The sequence below is a fragment of the Ctenopharyngodon idella genome, chromosome 16 (genome assembly GCF_019924925.1).
Source record: "Ctenopharyngodon idella isolate HZGC_01 chromosome 16, HZGC01, whole genome shotgun sequence".
In the NCBI taxonomy this organism is placed as follows: domain Eukaryota; kingdom Metazoa; phylum Chordata; class Actinopteri; order Cypriniformes; family Xenocyprididae; genus Ctenopharyngodon; species Ctenopharyngodon idella.
In genome coordinates, this window is record NC_067235.1 from 13,701,849 (window position 1) to 13,718,581 (window position 16,733).

Below are 16,733 nucleotides of genomic sequence, written 5' to 3' on the forward strand. Positions count from 1 at the left end.
ACGTCAGTGGCGTCGGTACCCAGCCTATTAAAATAAGGCCCCGCCCTTATCCTGATCGTTGCTATGACGGACTTCTCAACTGCCCAATCCATTGCTTCAACTAGCCTGTCCTGCCGCAGGAGGCGGGGCTTGTGGTGGAAAAAAACCCACTCTTCTCGTGCGGTCACGGTGCTGTCACGTACACCAGTGGTACAGCCGGATGTTTTACAGCAACTGACCAAAACTGTCGGTATTTTATCAAGTGACCTTCCCGGCGAACACTGAGTCAGGAGGCGTTATAAACATCTCACGGTAACGAACACGGAGCTTCATTGAGAGACGCTACTCTTTTAGGTATGATGTTTAGTTCATTTTATTGTTTGACAAAGTTTATTCTGTATAGATTAAGTTGTTAGACCAGACGATCTTTTTACGTTGATAACTGATGGTCTGTTGATGTGTCCATCTCAGGTGAAAGCTGAAAATGCCGCTGGGTGAAGAGAAAAATGGGACATACGATAGGTACGAATATGATGATGTATTAATTTATTTCCTTGTTCTCTAATATATGTGCATGGGCTTCCGTTTGATATGTCATTCAATGATTTTTTTTTTGTAAAGATTTCATATTCTTAACGCAACCTAAAGCATTGTATAGCGCACTGGATAGATAAGATGTTCCATAAGCAAAGGTTCAATTCATTTTCGTGAGAAGTGGTACAAAACGGAAATGATGTTCCCCTCAGCGCCCTTCTCATGACCCCTGGGTTACATAGTACTTAATGTTATTATGTTATGGTGTGTTGTGAAAATGTTACTTTCAACTGTTTTCGTGATACTAGGGACAATAACCAACAGCTATGCTGTTTCATATAACTTTCAAATTTTTTCTGTCAAAAAAACTGTCTTGTATTTTCCTTGAATAGGTCAATATATGTGAACAATCCCCATTTAGACTCCATGACAGATGACATCCTTTACCATTTTAACCTGGGAACATCCACTCACGACTTGGCAGCGATGTTTGGAGATGTCAAAGTAAGCTTTAATTCACTTCCATTTCACAATAAAACATGACTCCTTCAGAATGATCTGAGTCTGTCTAACTCACTTTGTTGTACTTTTTGTCTCAGTTTGTGTGCGTAGGGGGAAGTCCATGGAGGATGAAGTCTTTCACTGAATACATTGCCAAAGAACTGGGGCTTTCAGACCCAAATGCAGAATATCCAAATATATGTGCAGGAACCGATCGCTACGCCATGTACAAAATTGGACCTGTGCTGTCTGTCAGTGTGAGTGAACTCAAATGTATCCATATGTACACTACTATTCCAAAAGTTTGGGGTTTGTAAGATTTTATTTTATTTTTTATTTTTTTTGGAAGAAATCTTTATTTAGCAAGGATGCATTAAATTCATCAGAAGTGACAAAGATGCTGTTCCTTCCTGAAGAAAAAAAAAAGTCATAATTTCTACAAAAATACTAAGCAGCAGAATGTTTTTAATCTGTGAATAAGAAATGTTTCTTGAGCACCAAATCATCATGTATGAATGATTTCTGAATGATTATGTGAAACTTAAGTATGTTTACATACACTCATTTTAATTGGAATGAATGTGCACAAGATAATTTTGAATCTGACTGAGAAATCGCATTCAGGCGTTCACATGCTTAATTTTTTTTCCTGTTGATCGGGTTATTTCAGGTTTACACCATCCCGTTCAATCAGCAACAGTAATAATTTAATTTAGATTAATTGAGGTGTTTGTCATTGCAAATGAAGTTTGTCTGAATATTAACATTGAATATTCTCTGTGTTCTAGCATGGCATGGGTATCCCATCAATCTCTATAATGTTGCATGAGCTCATCAAGCTACTTTATCATGCCCGCTGCACTGATGTCACCGTAATGCGCATCGGAACGTCAGGTGGAATAGGTACACTGCTTTTACCATTGAACTGCTTAATCAAAAAGGGTGTTCCCATGCTTTCAAAATCAGCTCCAACCTCACCCTGGTGTTGTAACAATGAGATTTTTGTGAATCATTTCCTGACTCTGAGTAGTTTTTGAGCTGTTTTTCTGTCTGTCTTTTGTCAGGTTTAAAGCCAGGGACTGTGGTGATTACCAAACAGTCGGTGGATTCTGTGTTTCAGCCTCGCCTTGAGCAGATCATCCTGGGTAAATCAGTGGTCAGGAGCACAGAACTCGATGGGGAACTTGCAGAGGAGCTGCTTCAGTGTGGCAAAGAACTTGCAGAGTTTGAGACTGTCATTGGTAACACAATGTGCACCCTTGACTTCTACGAAGGTAGAATTATTTTCAAGTAGACTCTTAAATATAACAATGTTATAATACACTGCCTGACCCAAAAAAAAAAAAAAAAAAGTCGCTGTTTGGATTTAAATAGGCAAATGCTTAAGAATCTATGATTGGATCATTATTACAGTGATTATTATGTTTTTTTTAGCATGTTATATGTTGCAACAGTTCTTCTATCCCTAATTGTTGTTCTTAAGTCCTGTTCGAATGGTAAAAAAATGTTCTCATAGGGACGTAAGGTATTTTCAACATTTACAGGGGCAAGTCTGGGATTTTATTGCCGTCCGAATCCAGAATGTCAGGTTGTTGTTTGTGTTTTTTTTTTTTTTTGTTTTTTTTTCCCCTCTCTTTTCTCCCATCACCCGTGTAAATATCCCCGGCCGAATTACCTACTGTGTTGTGTGTGGTTTTTTTTCTTTTTTTTTTTTTGGTTTTTTTTTTTTTTTGACAAACGCCAAGGTTGTGTGGTAATTTAATTGCCGTCCTTTTAGACTACTGAGGAACACCATATGAGCGCTTCACGTACACTTTAATTACTGAATAGTGGAAAGTTCTCAAGAACAATATTTCATCACCGCTTGTTTTCATTTGAAATGGGCCATTACAGGAATAAAATTATTATATACAAATATATACATTAAAAACATAAACCAAGCAGCTTTGTTTATTTCATGTAAATAAGAGGCTGCATTAACTTATTTCCACTAATTTCCATATTTTTAAAATGACATCCATCTTTTTGAGATAAAATGCAAGACCGAAAACCATTTCAACTATAGCGTATCTATCTTCCTATAACAGGAGATTTAAATAATCACAGAATAAATAGGATATTATTTTCCTGTTATTAAATTAAACATGAATTTATTAGTATTATTCCAAGCATATTACATTTTATTTACAGCAGACAATCATGTGTCCACATGAGGATCACTAAACTCGCTCCTCCACCGTGAATAAATCGCCATCTGAATGCATGAGTTTTATCACTGAGGAGCCATGCAAATTAATTTTTACAGACATCCACGTGAGAAACAATTGCCGCCCGAATAGGGATTTAAACATCCATGTAGATAGACACATCATGGCCACATTCCAGGATGACAAAGTCAAGATTCATCAGGCTCAAATTGTGAAAGAATGGTTGGGAGGGAGCATGAAGAATCATTTTCACACATGAATTGGCACCTCTGAGACTTTTGGATGTGCTGGAGTAGACTTTACAGAGTGCTCACCTCTTGCATTGTCTTTATTCAAGATCTTCACCAAAAATCAATGCCCTTCTTGATGTAAATATATGTTATGTTATTTCCATCAAAAGTTGCATCATTTTTTGGTGAAGATCTTTTACTGACAATGTAAGAGGTGAGCACTCTGTGAAGTCTACTCCAGCACATCCCAAAGACCTTCAATGAATTGAAGGTCTGGACTCAGAGGTGCCAATTCCTGTGTGAAAATGATTCTTCATGCTCCCTCCCAGACTATTCTTTCTCAATTTGAGCCTGATGAATCTTGACTTTGTCATCCTGGAATATGGTCATGATGTGTCTACCGAAAGGACATGGTTATTTAAGAAATGAAAAGCTCCATTTAGGGTTAGAAGAACTGTTCCCAAACATATAACATTTTAGAAACATAATAATCACTGCAATAATGATTCCTTCATAGACTCTTAAGCATTTGCCTATTAAAATCCAAACAGCGACTTTTTCTTTTTGGGCCGGGCAATGTAGTAAGTTAGCACTGAGGGATTTGCTGTATTTGAAGGCTCTGTCTTTCTACAGGTCAAGCGCGGCTGGATGGGGCCTTCTGCTCATACACTGAAGAAGATAAACAGAGCTATCTTGCCGAAGCCTATGCCGCTGGGGTTCGTAACATTGAGATGGAGTCATCTGTGTTTGCGGCCATGTGCAAACTGAGCAATCTTCGAGGTATGTCGTTTTTAACACACCATTTCAAGTTAATGAGTAATACTTGCATAAGTTTGTGTAATGGCCGTTTGAAATGGCTGCTAGAGGTTTATGATCCTTTATTGCAGTTAGTCTGTTTGAGCTGACTGATTTTGACCTCTTGTCAGACATAATGTTGTTTATTGTGGATGGGTTGAGATGTGATAATACAAAGAAACTTTTTTTTTTTTTTTTTTCTCTCCTGTTTTTTTCAGCTGCGGTTGTGTGTGTAACACTGCTAGACAGACTGAAAGGAGACCAGCTGACCAGCTCTCATGACGTCCTGAATAACTACCAGCAGCAACCTCAGGTCCTGGTCGGGCATTACATCAAAAAGAAGCTGAATGCCTCCAAGAAAAGCTAGTTCACTACTAGCCAGAAAACTTTCCAAGCAAACTTTCAGAGAGCTGAAGGTAGGGAACAGTATAGTGCAGTTTTGATGAGGACAATGATTATATTAATATATGGTTAAAAAAAAAAATGCAGCTCTTAAATGTTGTTCAGTTTTATAAAAAGTAACAGAAATACTTTAATTTTCTATGGTTTAGCACTGCGGTTATTAACAAGCTCATCCAAATGAATGCCTTGAATGTAATACCTTCTTTTACTTGTTTTGAAATGGTAATAGGCACATTATGTTCTAGACGGTTTGATTTGTCTTAAATACCGGATATTTATTATTGTTTTAAAAGTTACTTGTCTTAAAACTACTCCTAATGAAGTAGTTGTGTAAAAGGGAAAGATGTTTTAGAAATGAGAGAGAACTAAGCAGTTTAGGCACTAGCTACATTAGAAGGGTCCAAAGAGCATTTTCAAATGACAGTAAACCTCTCTTGCTTATGTTTATGTGTATGGTTGTTACAAACAAACTGTAAAATTCTACTGTAATGATCACAAATGTCTTAAGAAATATTATGCAATATTTAACTAAGTTTGCAATGTTTAACATGCAAGTGTTATTTTAATTGTCACTGAATGTTTTGTTATACAGCATTCTGAGAAATAAAACCCAAAGATCAAGTAATTTCATAAATAAAATTTATATGAAGCTAATTTGTCTAAATTCAGTCTCGTATTAAATAAATGCAAAAAGAAAAAAAACAGTGGTGTGTGTGTGTGTGTGTGTGTGTATAATCAGTCAAACCAAAAATTCAGACATTTTTGATATATTTTTACTAGTGGGTGCAGGACACTATAGTTCATTTATGTAAGTGAGGATATACATATTATACCCAAAAATTCTTCATACAGTGGACTACCAGTAAAATTTATAAAAATTTGGGACCAAAAATTATTCAGACACTTTGACCTGACCATGTTTTGCTTAAGTGTTATCTGACATAATTAAGATTAATTTTTTTCTGACACAGTTTAACTCTGAGATCCTGTCATATTTTATTACCATTTTTTAAACTATAGTGCAGGGGTCTCCAAACTTGGTCCTTGAGGGCCACTGTCCTGCAGAGTTTAGCTCCAACTTGCCTCAACATACAAGTCTGGAGGTTTCTAGTATGCCTAATTAGACCTTAATTAGCTGGTTCAGGTGTGTTTAATTGGGGTTGGAGCTAAACTTTGCAGGACAGTGGCCCTCCAGGACCGAGTTTGGAGACCCCTGCTATAGTGGATAAACTGTATTAATGAATGAAATGTTCAAGGTGTCTGAATAGATTTTGGTTTGACTGTGTGTGTGTGTGTGTGTGTGTGTGTGTGTGTATGTATAAAATATATATATATATATATATATATATATATCAGTGGGTACGGAAAGTATTCAGACCCCCTTAAATTTTTCACTCTTTGTTATATTGCAGCCATTTGCTAAAATCATTTAAGTTCATTTTTTTTCCTCAATGTACACACAGCACCCCATATTGACAGAAAAACACAGAATTGTTGACATTTTTGCAGATTTATTAAAAAAGAAAAACTGAAATATCACATGGTCCTAAGTATTCAGACCCTTTGCTGTGACACTCATATATTTAACTCAGGTGCTGTCCATTTCTTCTGATCATCCTTGAGATGGTTCTACACCTTCATGTGAGTCCAGCTGTGTTTGATTATACTGATTGGACTTGATTAGGAAAGCCACACACCTGTCTATATAAGACCTTACAGCTCACAGTGCATGTCAGAGCAAATGAGAATCATGAGGTCAAAGGAACTGCCTGAAGAGACAGAATTTTGGCAAGGCACAGATCTGGCCATGGTTACAAAAAAATTTCTGATGCACTTAAGGTTCCTAAGAGCACAGTGGCCTCCATAATTCTTAAATGGAAGACGTTTGGGACGACCAGAACCCTTCCTAGAGCTGGCCGTCTGGCCAAACTGAACTATCGGGGGAGAAGAGCCTTGGTGAGAGAGGTAAAGAAGAACCCAAAGATCACTGTGGCTGAGCTCCAGAGATGCAGTCGGGAGATGGGAGAAAGTTGTAGAAAGTCAACCATCACTGCAGCCCTCCACCAGTCGGGGCTTTATGGTAGAGTGGCCCGACGGAAGCCTCTCCTCAGTGCAAGACACATGAAAGCCCGCATGAAGGACTCCAAGATGGTGAGAAATAAGATTCTCTGGTCTGATGAGACCAAGATAGAACTTTTTGGCCTTAATTCTAAGCGGTATGTGTGGAGAAAACCAGGCACTGCTCATCACCTGTCCAATACAGTCCCAACAGTGAAGCATGGTGGTGGCAGCATCATGCTGTGGGGGTGTTTTTCAGCTGTAGGGACAGGACGACTGGTTGCAATCGAGGGAAAGATGAATGTGGCCAAGTACAGGGATATCCTGGACGAAAACCTTCTCCAGAGTGCTCAGGACCTCAGACTGGGCCGAAGGTTTACCTTCCAACAAGACAATGACCCTAAGCACACAGCTAAAATAACGAAGGAGTGGCTTCACAACAACTCCGTGACTGTTCTTGAATGGCCCAGCCAGAGCCCTGACTTAAACCCAATTGAGCATCTCTGGAGAGACCTAAAAATGGCTGTCCACCAACGTTTACCATCCAACCTGACAGAACTGGAGAGGATCTGCAAGGAGGAATGGCAGAGGATCCCCAAATCCAGGTGTGAAAAACTTGTTGCATCTTTCCCAAAAACACTCATGGCTGTATTAGATCAAAAGGGTGCTTCTACTAAATACGGAGCAAAGGCTCTGAATACTTAGGACCATGTGATATTTCAGTTTTTCTTTTTTAATAAATCTGCAAAAATGTCAACAATTCTGTGTTTTTCTGTCAATATGGGGTGCTGTGTGTACATTAATGAGGAAAAAAAATGAACTTAAATGGCTGCAATATAACAAAGAGCGAAAAATTTAAGGGGGTCTGAATACTTTCCGTACCCACTGTGTGTGTGTGTGTATAATACAGTGCACAGCATAAATGAGTACACCCCCTCTGAACAAATGCAAAAGATGTATTTTCTTTATGATCACTAACACAATTCATGGAAAGATGGCAAAACTAAAATGTATTAAACATATACATAATAAAAGCTGAGAAATATATGTAATTAATAGCCATAAAATAAGTAAATTAGCCAATTTTGTTTAAATTAAGGATTGCAGAAATGAGTACACCCTAGATTTAATTCAACAAATGTATAATATTCTAGCACTTAGTATGCCTTTGTTGGGGATACAAAATATGTGTGGTAAGAGCCATGCTTTTTTTTTTTTCTAATTAATCTTTTAAAGAATTCCCCCAAAAATGTTCACCTGGGGGTGATTTGTTTCCTTGACTAAAAACATTTCTTATAGTTTTATTACTACATTTTGGGTCTTAAATGCTCTTATGTTCAACCTTTACAATCTCTTCAAATGTTAAATTACAGCTCATTAAATCAAATGAACAAAACTACAAGCCTTTATCATTGTGAGAAATTCCTAATGGACAACAGATTTCGATGCAAGAGGGAGGGAAAGATATTTTGATTACGGTGGGATATGAATAAAAAACATGGACAAATCATTTAGAATAAATACTGCAATATTCCATTAAAAAAAGTCCATTTTGATTTCATAGTGACTAAGTATTTTAACCCACGTACGAGGCTAAAACATTGTGGCTCGCGACAGTAACAGCAGCTAGCGCTCGATTAGATGCAGGCCAGTTTTTTTCCTCCCACACACGTCAGTGAAGTGAAGTGTTGCCGGTGGCCAATCTGCTGTTGCGCGGACTGGATCATAAGTCAGCCGCTCCCATTCCTCACATCCTTCCGCGCTCCTCATTGTGCTCTGCTGACTCAGTGCCTTAAGCATCATCCGCTCTCAACGCCACTGGCACAAACCACGACCATTGTGGAAAATAATACCGATTCAAGAAAGGACACCATGGCCAAAACAGCTATCGGTACGTGCTGCGCATTTCTTCACTTGTCATCTTAATCCATTGTTGCATTTGTAAACGTGTTAATGGAGACTGTCTATGAAAAGATATACTGAGCGTTATACCATGCACGGTTTATTTAGAATATATACAATGCTATATTAACATGTTTCTTATATAGCCTATTCGTGCATAAAACACATTTGTATAAGCAACTGCGACTTGAGTCTGCGTTTACATTATCGGAGGCATCCTACAAAGGTACGTTTCGCAATTTCTCCCATTATTATAGTTTATAATATTCAGTGAAGTGATTGTAACTTGCATTAGGAATTAAAATAAACAGCGTACGTAAATTTCTCAGTTTAGTGACATGTATGTAAGATGATTGGCGATGGCGCACCTGCTCCTGCTGCCTCGCATCATAATGCAGAAAGACCGCACCCAAGAAACGATGCTCAGACAATATAGCCATAAAAACCACACAAATACCTCCTCATGGAGCATTTACCTTAATAAGACATATTTAACCAGCGATTCTTGATTTATATGGAATAATCATGAAAATTAGAGCAGCTTTTTGTTATGGATGTCATCGTCCTTGTTTCATATGAAGTCTGAGTGCTGGCATAAAAGCTGGCATCAAGGATAAGGTGACAGATTCTCATTCACACTCCATTTTATTTTTTTAATTAGCCATTTTATGCATTTAGAAAACAAAAGCAGACTAATAAGGCTCATCTTGAGATATAACACACAGGCCTGGTTCATTCATCACGTGCATTGTTATAATGCAACAACACTGATATAGCTCTGCTCATTTTAGTATATAAAATATACAAAATTTTAATGATCTATTGTGTTTAATTCCAAAGTGAAATCAGCCTTTATTTTGTTGTGGAGTCAGGTCCATACAATTCATGACCAGATGGCATGGGCGGATTTCACTGTGCATTTTTTTGGGTATCCTGTAGAATTGCTGAAGCAGTAAAGTCGCCTTTCTGAATCTATCACGGGCTGTTCTGTCAGGTTTTATTGATCAGTGTAAGGCTCCCGAGCCGTGGGCCTGCTTGTTGATATTGCTAAGAATGGCTGGGGGGTTGCAGGAGGCCGAGGAGACGCAGACTGGGAGACCGGCCAGCCCTGCAGCAGTGGGATGCTGCATGGTGGCCTTTGCAGCACCGGACAAATAAGTATTGACACTATGTTGGACACCAGTATGTGAACCTGGCAGGAAATTGCTCCTGCATGCGATTCAGAAATTAAAAGTATGGGATATGTAGCTCATCCTAGGTTATAACTACTTTATGACTCATAATATTTACTTTATTTTCTGACTTGTTTAGTGTCTGACTGTAATTTTCTAGCTAATGGGCTGTTGGATGTGCTTGTAATCTGTAAAACACTACAGAGGGCAGGAAATGGGAAGTGTCATTAGTGTGCCTCCTGCATTTTTCATGAGTCTGCAAGCTCCATTTGTTTGAATGTAGAGAAGTCTCTCAGTAGACTCCGTTTGTGCCACTTTTGTGCGTTTTCAGGGATTTGCTTTGTTGTATTTCAGTTTGTTTATTGTGTTTGTTATCCACTTAGCTGTAAAAAAAATTTTTTTTTGAGTGAAAACTGATAAATACACTATTTTTCATTATATATGTAGCCTATAGTGATAGTGTTGGGAACTGAATTCCTGATATTTACCTATTTGAATCTACTTTTTTTTCATTGTTCACCGCTGTAATGATAATTATAAGCTTTTGAAAAGAGCTAATGTAGCTAAAGTAGCAGTGTCGATCAGTCACTCAGTTGAAGCATCATAGAGACAGACACTCACAGAGATGAAGTACAGGGTATGTTATAGCCCCCAATTGAGTCCTCTAAAGAGCTGTAGAGACCAGGCGATATGTTCCGGCCTGTAAACTTCAGCACATTTGTGCTTGAGTAGTGGATGTGTGTGCGACTAACAAGGGGCCAATTTTGTGTTGTTCCAGCATACAAGGAGAAGATGAAGGAGCTGTCCATGCTCTCACTTATTTGCTCCTGCTTCAGCCCACAGACACGCAACAACCTTGTCTGTGAGTTTGAAGGTAAGTGAGAGAACAAATTAGCTTTCATTTGAAGCAATATAATACTATATATGAAATGCATATTGTATACTATTCTGGTAACACTTTACAATAAGCTTCCATTTGTTAGCATTAGTTAACATGAACTTACAATTAAAAATAGTTCTGAAAAACTTAATGTTAATTTCAGCATTTACTGAAACATTATTAAAATCAAAGGTTGTCTCTGTTACCTGAGCTACTATGATCTAACAATGAACAGTATTTTTATTACCTAATGTTTATTACCAAAGATTAATAACTACTGTAACAAACATGTATTGCTCATTTTTAGTTAATGTTGTTAGTAAACGTTAACTGATGGGACCTTAGTGTGAAGTGTTACTGATATTTTATATAATAAATATAAAAATAGTACATTTACGTAATAAATATGAGGAAATATAAGAATTTATATAATAAAATAAATAAATAAATAAAAGAACGTATTAAAAATGTTGATAATTTCTTGATCAGAATCTTGATTAATTATGCTCTGAAATTTATGAAAAGATGAATTCATTGAAACAGAAATTAATCATGGAAGCCCATTTGCACCACGTAAGAAAAAAATCAACAGAATTATGACATAAAAAGCTGAATTGATGACAAAATGTCAAATGTATATTAAAAGTCTAAATTATGACATACTAAGTCATAATTATGAGAAGAAAGTTGAAATTATGAGATAAAAAGCCTCATGTCATGTCATAATTATGACTTTTTAACTCTTAATTAGGTCATAATTTAAATTTTTTATCTCTTAGTATCTCATAATTGTCATAATTTATGTCATATTTGTCATAATATGAGGAAATATAAGAATTTATATAAATAAATAAATAAATAAATGCATTAAAAATGTTGATAATTTCTTGATCAGAATTTTGATTAATTATGCTCTGAAATTTATGAAAAGATGAATTCATCGAAACATGAATTGCATCACATAAGAAAAACAATCATCTTTTGGTACATCAGAATTATGACATAAAAAGCTGAAATGATAACAAAATGTCAGTTTATATAAAAAGTCTAAATTATGACATACTAAGTCATAATTATAAGATAAAATTGAAATAACAAAAAGTCAAAATTATGAGAAAAAAGTTTAAATTATGAGATAAACAGTTTTATCTTTTTAACTCTTAATTAGGACTCAGTATGTCATCACTTTTTTCTCATAATTGATTACTTAATAATTGTCAATTTGACTTTTTATCTCATAATTATGTCAAAATTTCATTTTTTATTTCTTAGTATCTCATAATTGCCATAATTTCCACTTTTTTTCTCATAATTAAGGCTTTTGTTATAATTCTGACTTTTATGTCATAGTTATGACTTGGTATCATTATGTCATCATTTCTACTTTTTGTCATAATTATGACTTAGTATGTCACAATTTTGGCTTTTTATCTCATGATTATGACTTTATCTCATAATTATATTATCATTTTTAACTCATAATTAAGACTTATGTCATAATTCCAACTTTTGTCAATTTAGACTTTTTGTCATATTTATGACTTAGTATATCATAATTTTGACATTTTATTTATTTTTTTTTTTCTTATTTGGAGGAAATGAGCTTCCATAATCAACTGACATGCATTCATTGAATCTATGCCCCCTTTATTAAGTGAGGTCATTTGACGTTGGTCATTGTCTTGTAGATATGGAAGTAAAGCCCATAAACAAAAGGGCTTCAGGCCAGGCCTTCGAGGTGATCCTGAAACCGCCCTCACCGGTGTCAGATGTGGCCCACAGCATCACCTCCCCTCCAAAGAAGAGGGATGTGTCACTGGAAGACATCCAGAAGAAATTGGAGGCTGCCGAGGACCGCAGAAGGGTTAGTGGAACTGAATGTATATATGCTTACTTAGCTGTAGCTATAAAGCTTAGAATTTTATTAAAACAGACAAGTGAATTAAAGCATCAATAAATATTGGTTAACCACTTTGAAATCCATTTAACCCTCAGGAAATGTTTGGCCTTCCATGCTGTAATGTTTGGATGCTCATGTATATAATGACTTTCCTCAACAGTCCCAGGAAGCTCAGGTGCTCAAAGCTCTGGCTGAGAAACGTGAGCATGAGAGGGATGTGCTGCTCAAAGCCATGGAGGAAAACAGCAACTTCAGCAAGATGGCAGAGGAAAAGCTCATCCTGAAGATGGAGCAGATCAAGGAAAATCGGGAGGCTTACCTGGCAGCCATGATGGACCGCTTGCATGAGAAGGTGAGCAAAGCAGTTCGACTATATATATAATTATTTAAAACATTATATATAGTAATATTATATATATAGTAAATTAATTACTTATTTTTAAATGTAATTATTTCATATTTATAATAATATTAAATATTAAATTAATAATAAATAATAACAAATTAGTTTGGTAGTTAAAGGTACACTATGTAACTTTTGGCCCTCTAGTGGTTAAAAAACACAACTGCTTCAGCTCTGCGTGACTTTGCAGATGAATATGGTACTTTCTCATAAGATTATCTTACTGCTCATAAAACATTCACTACTAGGCTTAAGAGATATAACCACTTTAGATGGAAAGGATTTCAAGCTGACTAGCTGAAGATGTTACTGTGGCTTTACCCATTAATTTTATGACACGCTACTTCCTTGAAAATAAATTCCAACAACCATAATGAAGTCACCCTTCACAATAGATAATGCTTCACAGTGATCTCTGTTAGAGAGCTACACATGGCAGTTTATCTGTTAAGTAATAAAAACACCATCTCAGCGTCGCTTTTACAACATTTCAAATCCCTCAATTCTCGCCATGTCCAAAAAGCCAAGCTAATGTTGATTCTGGTTTTATTACGAGCTCTGTTGCCATCTCTTTTTGCCAGTAGACTCTCCTCTGTTCAGCGTTTTTTTAAATGGGTGATTCCCCAGAGGTTAGAGATTTAGCTTGCTCCAAGTCAAACGTTTCCGCTCTTTCTGACAGCTAACCTTTGCCACTCCCACACCATACACAGAGTAGCCAGAGCAACTTTTCTCTATTCACAGAGAAAACCATCTATTTTCTATTCCCACGAAAACCATCCCAGGCTAAATATAAACTCTTATAATAGGCTTACCATAGTGAATCAGGCTAAGACAAAAACATGTTTTGGAAGAAGGATTGATAATGTATTGACTCATTATTTAAAGGTCCAGTGTGTAATATTTAGGAGGATCTATTGACAGAAATGCAATATAATATACATAACTGTGTTTTCAGTGGTGTATAAAGACTTTACATAATGAACCGTTATGTTTTATTACCTTAGAATGAGCCATTTCTATCTACACACACCGGGGGTCCCCTTACATGGAAGTCGCCATTTTGCACCGCGATGTTTCTACAGTAGCCCTAAATAGACAAACTGCTCCACAAAGCGTGTTTCATCACTACATTGAATATGCATGTAGAAAAAGAAGCAGTAGTAGTAGTCGTCTGGTTTATTAGAAGCAGAAACGTTCTTTATTAGGAGTAAGAAGAAACCTCATTGCTTCACTGGCTACTCTCTGCTGTCTCAGACGACATTTTTGTCCTGTGTCGGCCACCGTAGCTACTCTATGTGCTTCGAAAGGGAGGGGTGGGCGGTGGACTGAGCTGTTGGTTGCAATTCGTAACCTCACCTCTAGATGCTGCTAAAATGTACACACTGAACCTTTAAATGTTGTTAATTTTGAACAACAAAAAACTTACATAGTGTACCTTTAATTATTTTAACATTTATTATTTCAGTCTTAAATTAATGATCAGTATTATAGTATGTGATACTATGTGTCTGTTTTGATCCTATCAGGAGCGACATGCTGCAATTGTCCGCAGGAACAAGGAGCTGAGGGAAGAGCTAATAGCGTGAAGTTCTCCTCCTCCTCATACCCTTCATCAGCCAACCTGTCATCCTATCCTGCTCACGCACACTCACACACAACCACTGGTAAAATCCAGTCAAAACAACTAGCATCACACTCGTATACTGTTTGAACGGTCTTGCTTGATTTCATAGATTAATGGGAAGACACAAGTATTATTTTGTAAATACATCTTTTTTTATCTATCTATCTATCTATCTATCTATCTATCTATCTATCTATCTATCTATCTATCTATCTATCTGTCTATCTATCTATCTATCTATCTGTCTATCTGTCTATCTATCTATCAGATTGAATGATAACAAATCAAATGTATCAAGTCTACATGGTACATTATTAATTCTTTTATTATTATTGTTTGTCAGTTTCTCAGTTTTTTTGTTTTTTTCAGGCACGTCTGGTTTGATCATGTGAAAGGTTTTTGGTGTTGTGAGAAAGCTGCTCGCTTACGTTTGCAGTGTTAAATGATGTAAAGTTTGGTGTAATTGTGAAGAATGCAAAAAGCTTCAGTGCTCAGGCCCCAGGTCAACATAGATTTTAAAAAGGAAACATACCCCAAGACTCATAAATATATAGTGCACTTAAGTTTATATACAGCATGATCAAGACATAGCCACTTTTTGCTGAACAAATAGCTTGAAGTATGAGTACTGAAACAAATAAAAACATGTTAATAGTGTCTCCTTTGAAATTCTGTATTTTTGTTCCTTTGCTTAACCTCTGTAAAATGAAATATCCCTCTCTTGAAATGTTATGAACATCTGCATGTCGACATGCTTCTTTTGTTGGCTGACGATTGGGAACACTGCACCCTTTCTGGACCCTTTGGACTAGACAGCTTGACATCGTCTGCGTTGTATTAAAAGAAAAGGAAAAAATAACCAGCCAGTTCCTATCCTGTTGCCCTATCCCGTACCCACACATTGATTCAGGCCTTCGGCTCTCAAAGCTGATGTTCGTCATCTGTCTCTAGCAGGACATCTTCATTAGTACAGTGGTGTAATTAAAGGAGTTGTATCTCCCCGAATGTTCTGACATGTGTCTGGCTTGATAAAATAGGTAACATCCTTACCAGCTGAATGTATCCTCATATACTCCCAACTACAGCCTTTGACGTGTGACTATTTTCTATTTGGTTTATTTTGGTGAGATTAGAGGGAGTGTGTGTAAGTGTGTGTGTACATGTTAGGTTGACAGAGCATTTGTGTCCTTTCTCTCCAGAGGTGAAGTGATGGGCAGATGCAGAATATGCACTGAATAATGATGATTTTATTTCAATTTTTTTTTTTCAGATCACTGTCTCTTCTATAAATATGCTTGAAGTGTCTTCGGCTGCCAAAATTGTCTTTTCCCCTCTCATTTCTGTGTGTGCAAACTTTGGTGAAAATAAAGGTTTGGGGTTCTGTGAACATGGTGGACTCTGTTGTTTGCTTTTTTATGAAGCTTTTTGTAATGTCATTATAGCGCTTCACCAGCAGATGACAGTAAACCTATTGTAACATATGGGCTAATAAGCTTATCAACACAACTCGGTAATGCAAATATCTAATCAGCCAATCACACAGGAGCAACTCAACGCATTTAGGCATGTAGACATGGTCTGCTGAAGTTCAAACTGAGCATCAGAATGGGAGAAAACGGTGATTTAAGTGACTGAATACGGTGTGGTTGTTGTTAATGCCAGACGGGCTGGTCTATTTTAGAAACTGCTGATCTGCTGGGATTTTCACACATAACCATAGGGTTTACAGAGAATGATCCGAAAAAGATAAAATATCCAGTGAACGGCAGTTCTGTGAGCCTTGTTGATGCCAGATGTCAGAGGAGAATGGCCAGACTTGTTCGAGCTGATAGAAAGACAACAGTAACTCAAATACACTCGTTACAACCAAGACATGCAGAAGAGTAGGCCTATCTCTGATCACACAACACGTCAAACTTTGAAGCTGATGGGCTACAGCAGAAGAAGACACACCTGGTGCCACTCCTTTCAGCTAAGAACAGGAAACTGAGGCTACAACTTACAGGACCCATCGAGGCATGGACTCCACTAGATCCCTGAAGGTGTGCTGTGATATCTGGCACCAAGATGTTAGCAGCAGATCCTTTAAGTCCTGTAATTTGCGAGGTGGGGGCCTCCATGGATCGGATATGTTTGTTCAGCACAT

General features: G+C 37.0%; 2 protein-coding genes across 2 annotated transcripts; both read left to right on the forward strand.

The window, feature by feature from the left end:
• The first annotated feature begins 92 nt into the window (after nucleotides 1-92).
• upp1 (uridine phosphorylase 1) lies at nucleotides 93-5,302 on the forward strand. The gene is made up of 8 exons (XM_051866398.1): nucleotides 93-333; nucleotides 451-501; nucleotides 906-1,017; nucleotides 1,113-1,271; nucleotides 1,803-1,917; nucleotides 2,079-2,288; nucleotides 4,085-4,231; nucleotides 4,465-5,302. The coding sequence occupies exons 2-8, from the start codon at nucleotides 464-466 to the stop codon at nucleotides 4,611-4,613; spliced, it is 930 nt and encodes a 309-aa protein (XP_051722358.1). The 5' UTR covers nucleotides 93-333; nucleotides 451-463; the 3' UTR covers nucleotides 4,614-5,302.
• A 3,101-nt stretch (nucleotides 5,303-8,403) lies between these two features.
• Nucleotides 8,404-15,974, forward strand: stmn2a (stathmin 2a). The gene is made up of 5 exons (XM_051866399.1): nucleotides 8,404-8,597; nucleotides 10,559-10,654; nucleotides 12,349-12,524; nucleotides 12,721-12,912; nucleotides 14,490-15,974. Exons 1-5 carry the CDS (start codon nucleotides 8,579-8,581, stop codon nucleotides 14,547-14,549), a joined length of 543 nt encoding a protein of 180 aa, XP_051722359.1. The 5' UTR covers nucleotides 8,404-8,578; the 3' UTR covers nucleotides 14,550-15,974.
• The last annotated feature ends 759 nt before the right edge of the window (nucleotides 15,975-16,733 follow it).

What these genes read in the sequence shown, in the direction of transcription:
- upp1 (XM_051866398.1), top strand. Translation starts at nt 464, where the DNA reads ATGCCGCTGGGTGAAGAGAAAAATGGGACATACGATAG. An exon ending in AAAAATGGGACATACGATAG is followed by an intron (nt 502 to 905) that starts GTACGAATATGA and finishes TTCCTTGAATAG; the next exon opens with GTCAATATATGTGAACAATC. An exon ending in CACCCTTGACTTCTACGAAG is followed by an intron (nt 2,289 to 4,084) that starts GTAGAATTATTT and finishes GTCTTTCTACAG; the next exon opens with GTCAAGCGCGGCTGGATGGG.
- stmn2a (XM_051866399.1), top strand. An exon ending in CCTTGTCTGTGAGTTTGAAG is followed by an intron (nt 10,655 to 12,348) that starts GTAAGTGAGAGA and finishes ATTGTCTTGTAG; the next exon opens with ATATGGAAGTAAAGCCCATA. An exon ending in TGGACCGCTTGCATGAGAAG is followed by an intron (nt 12,913 to 14,489) that starts GTGAGCAAAGCA and finishes TGATCCTATCAG; the next exon opens with GAGCGACATGCTGCAATTGT.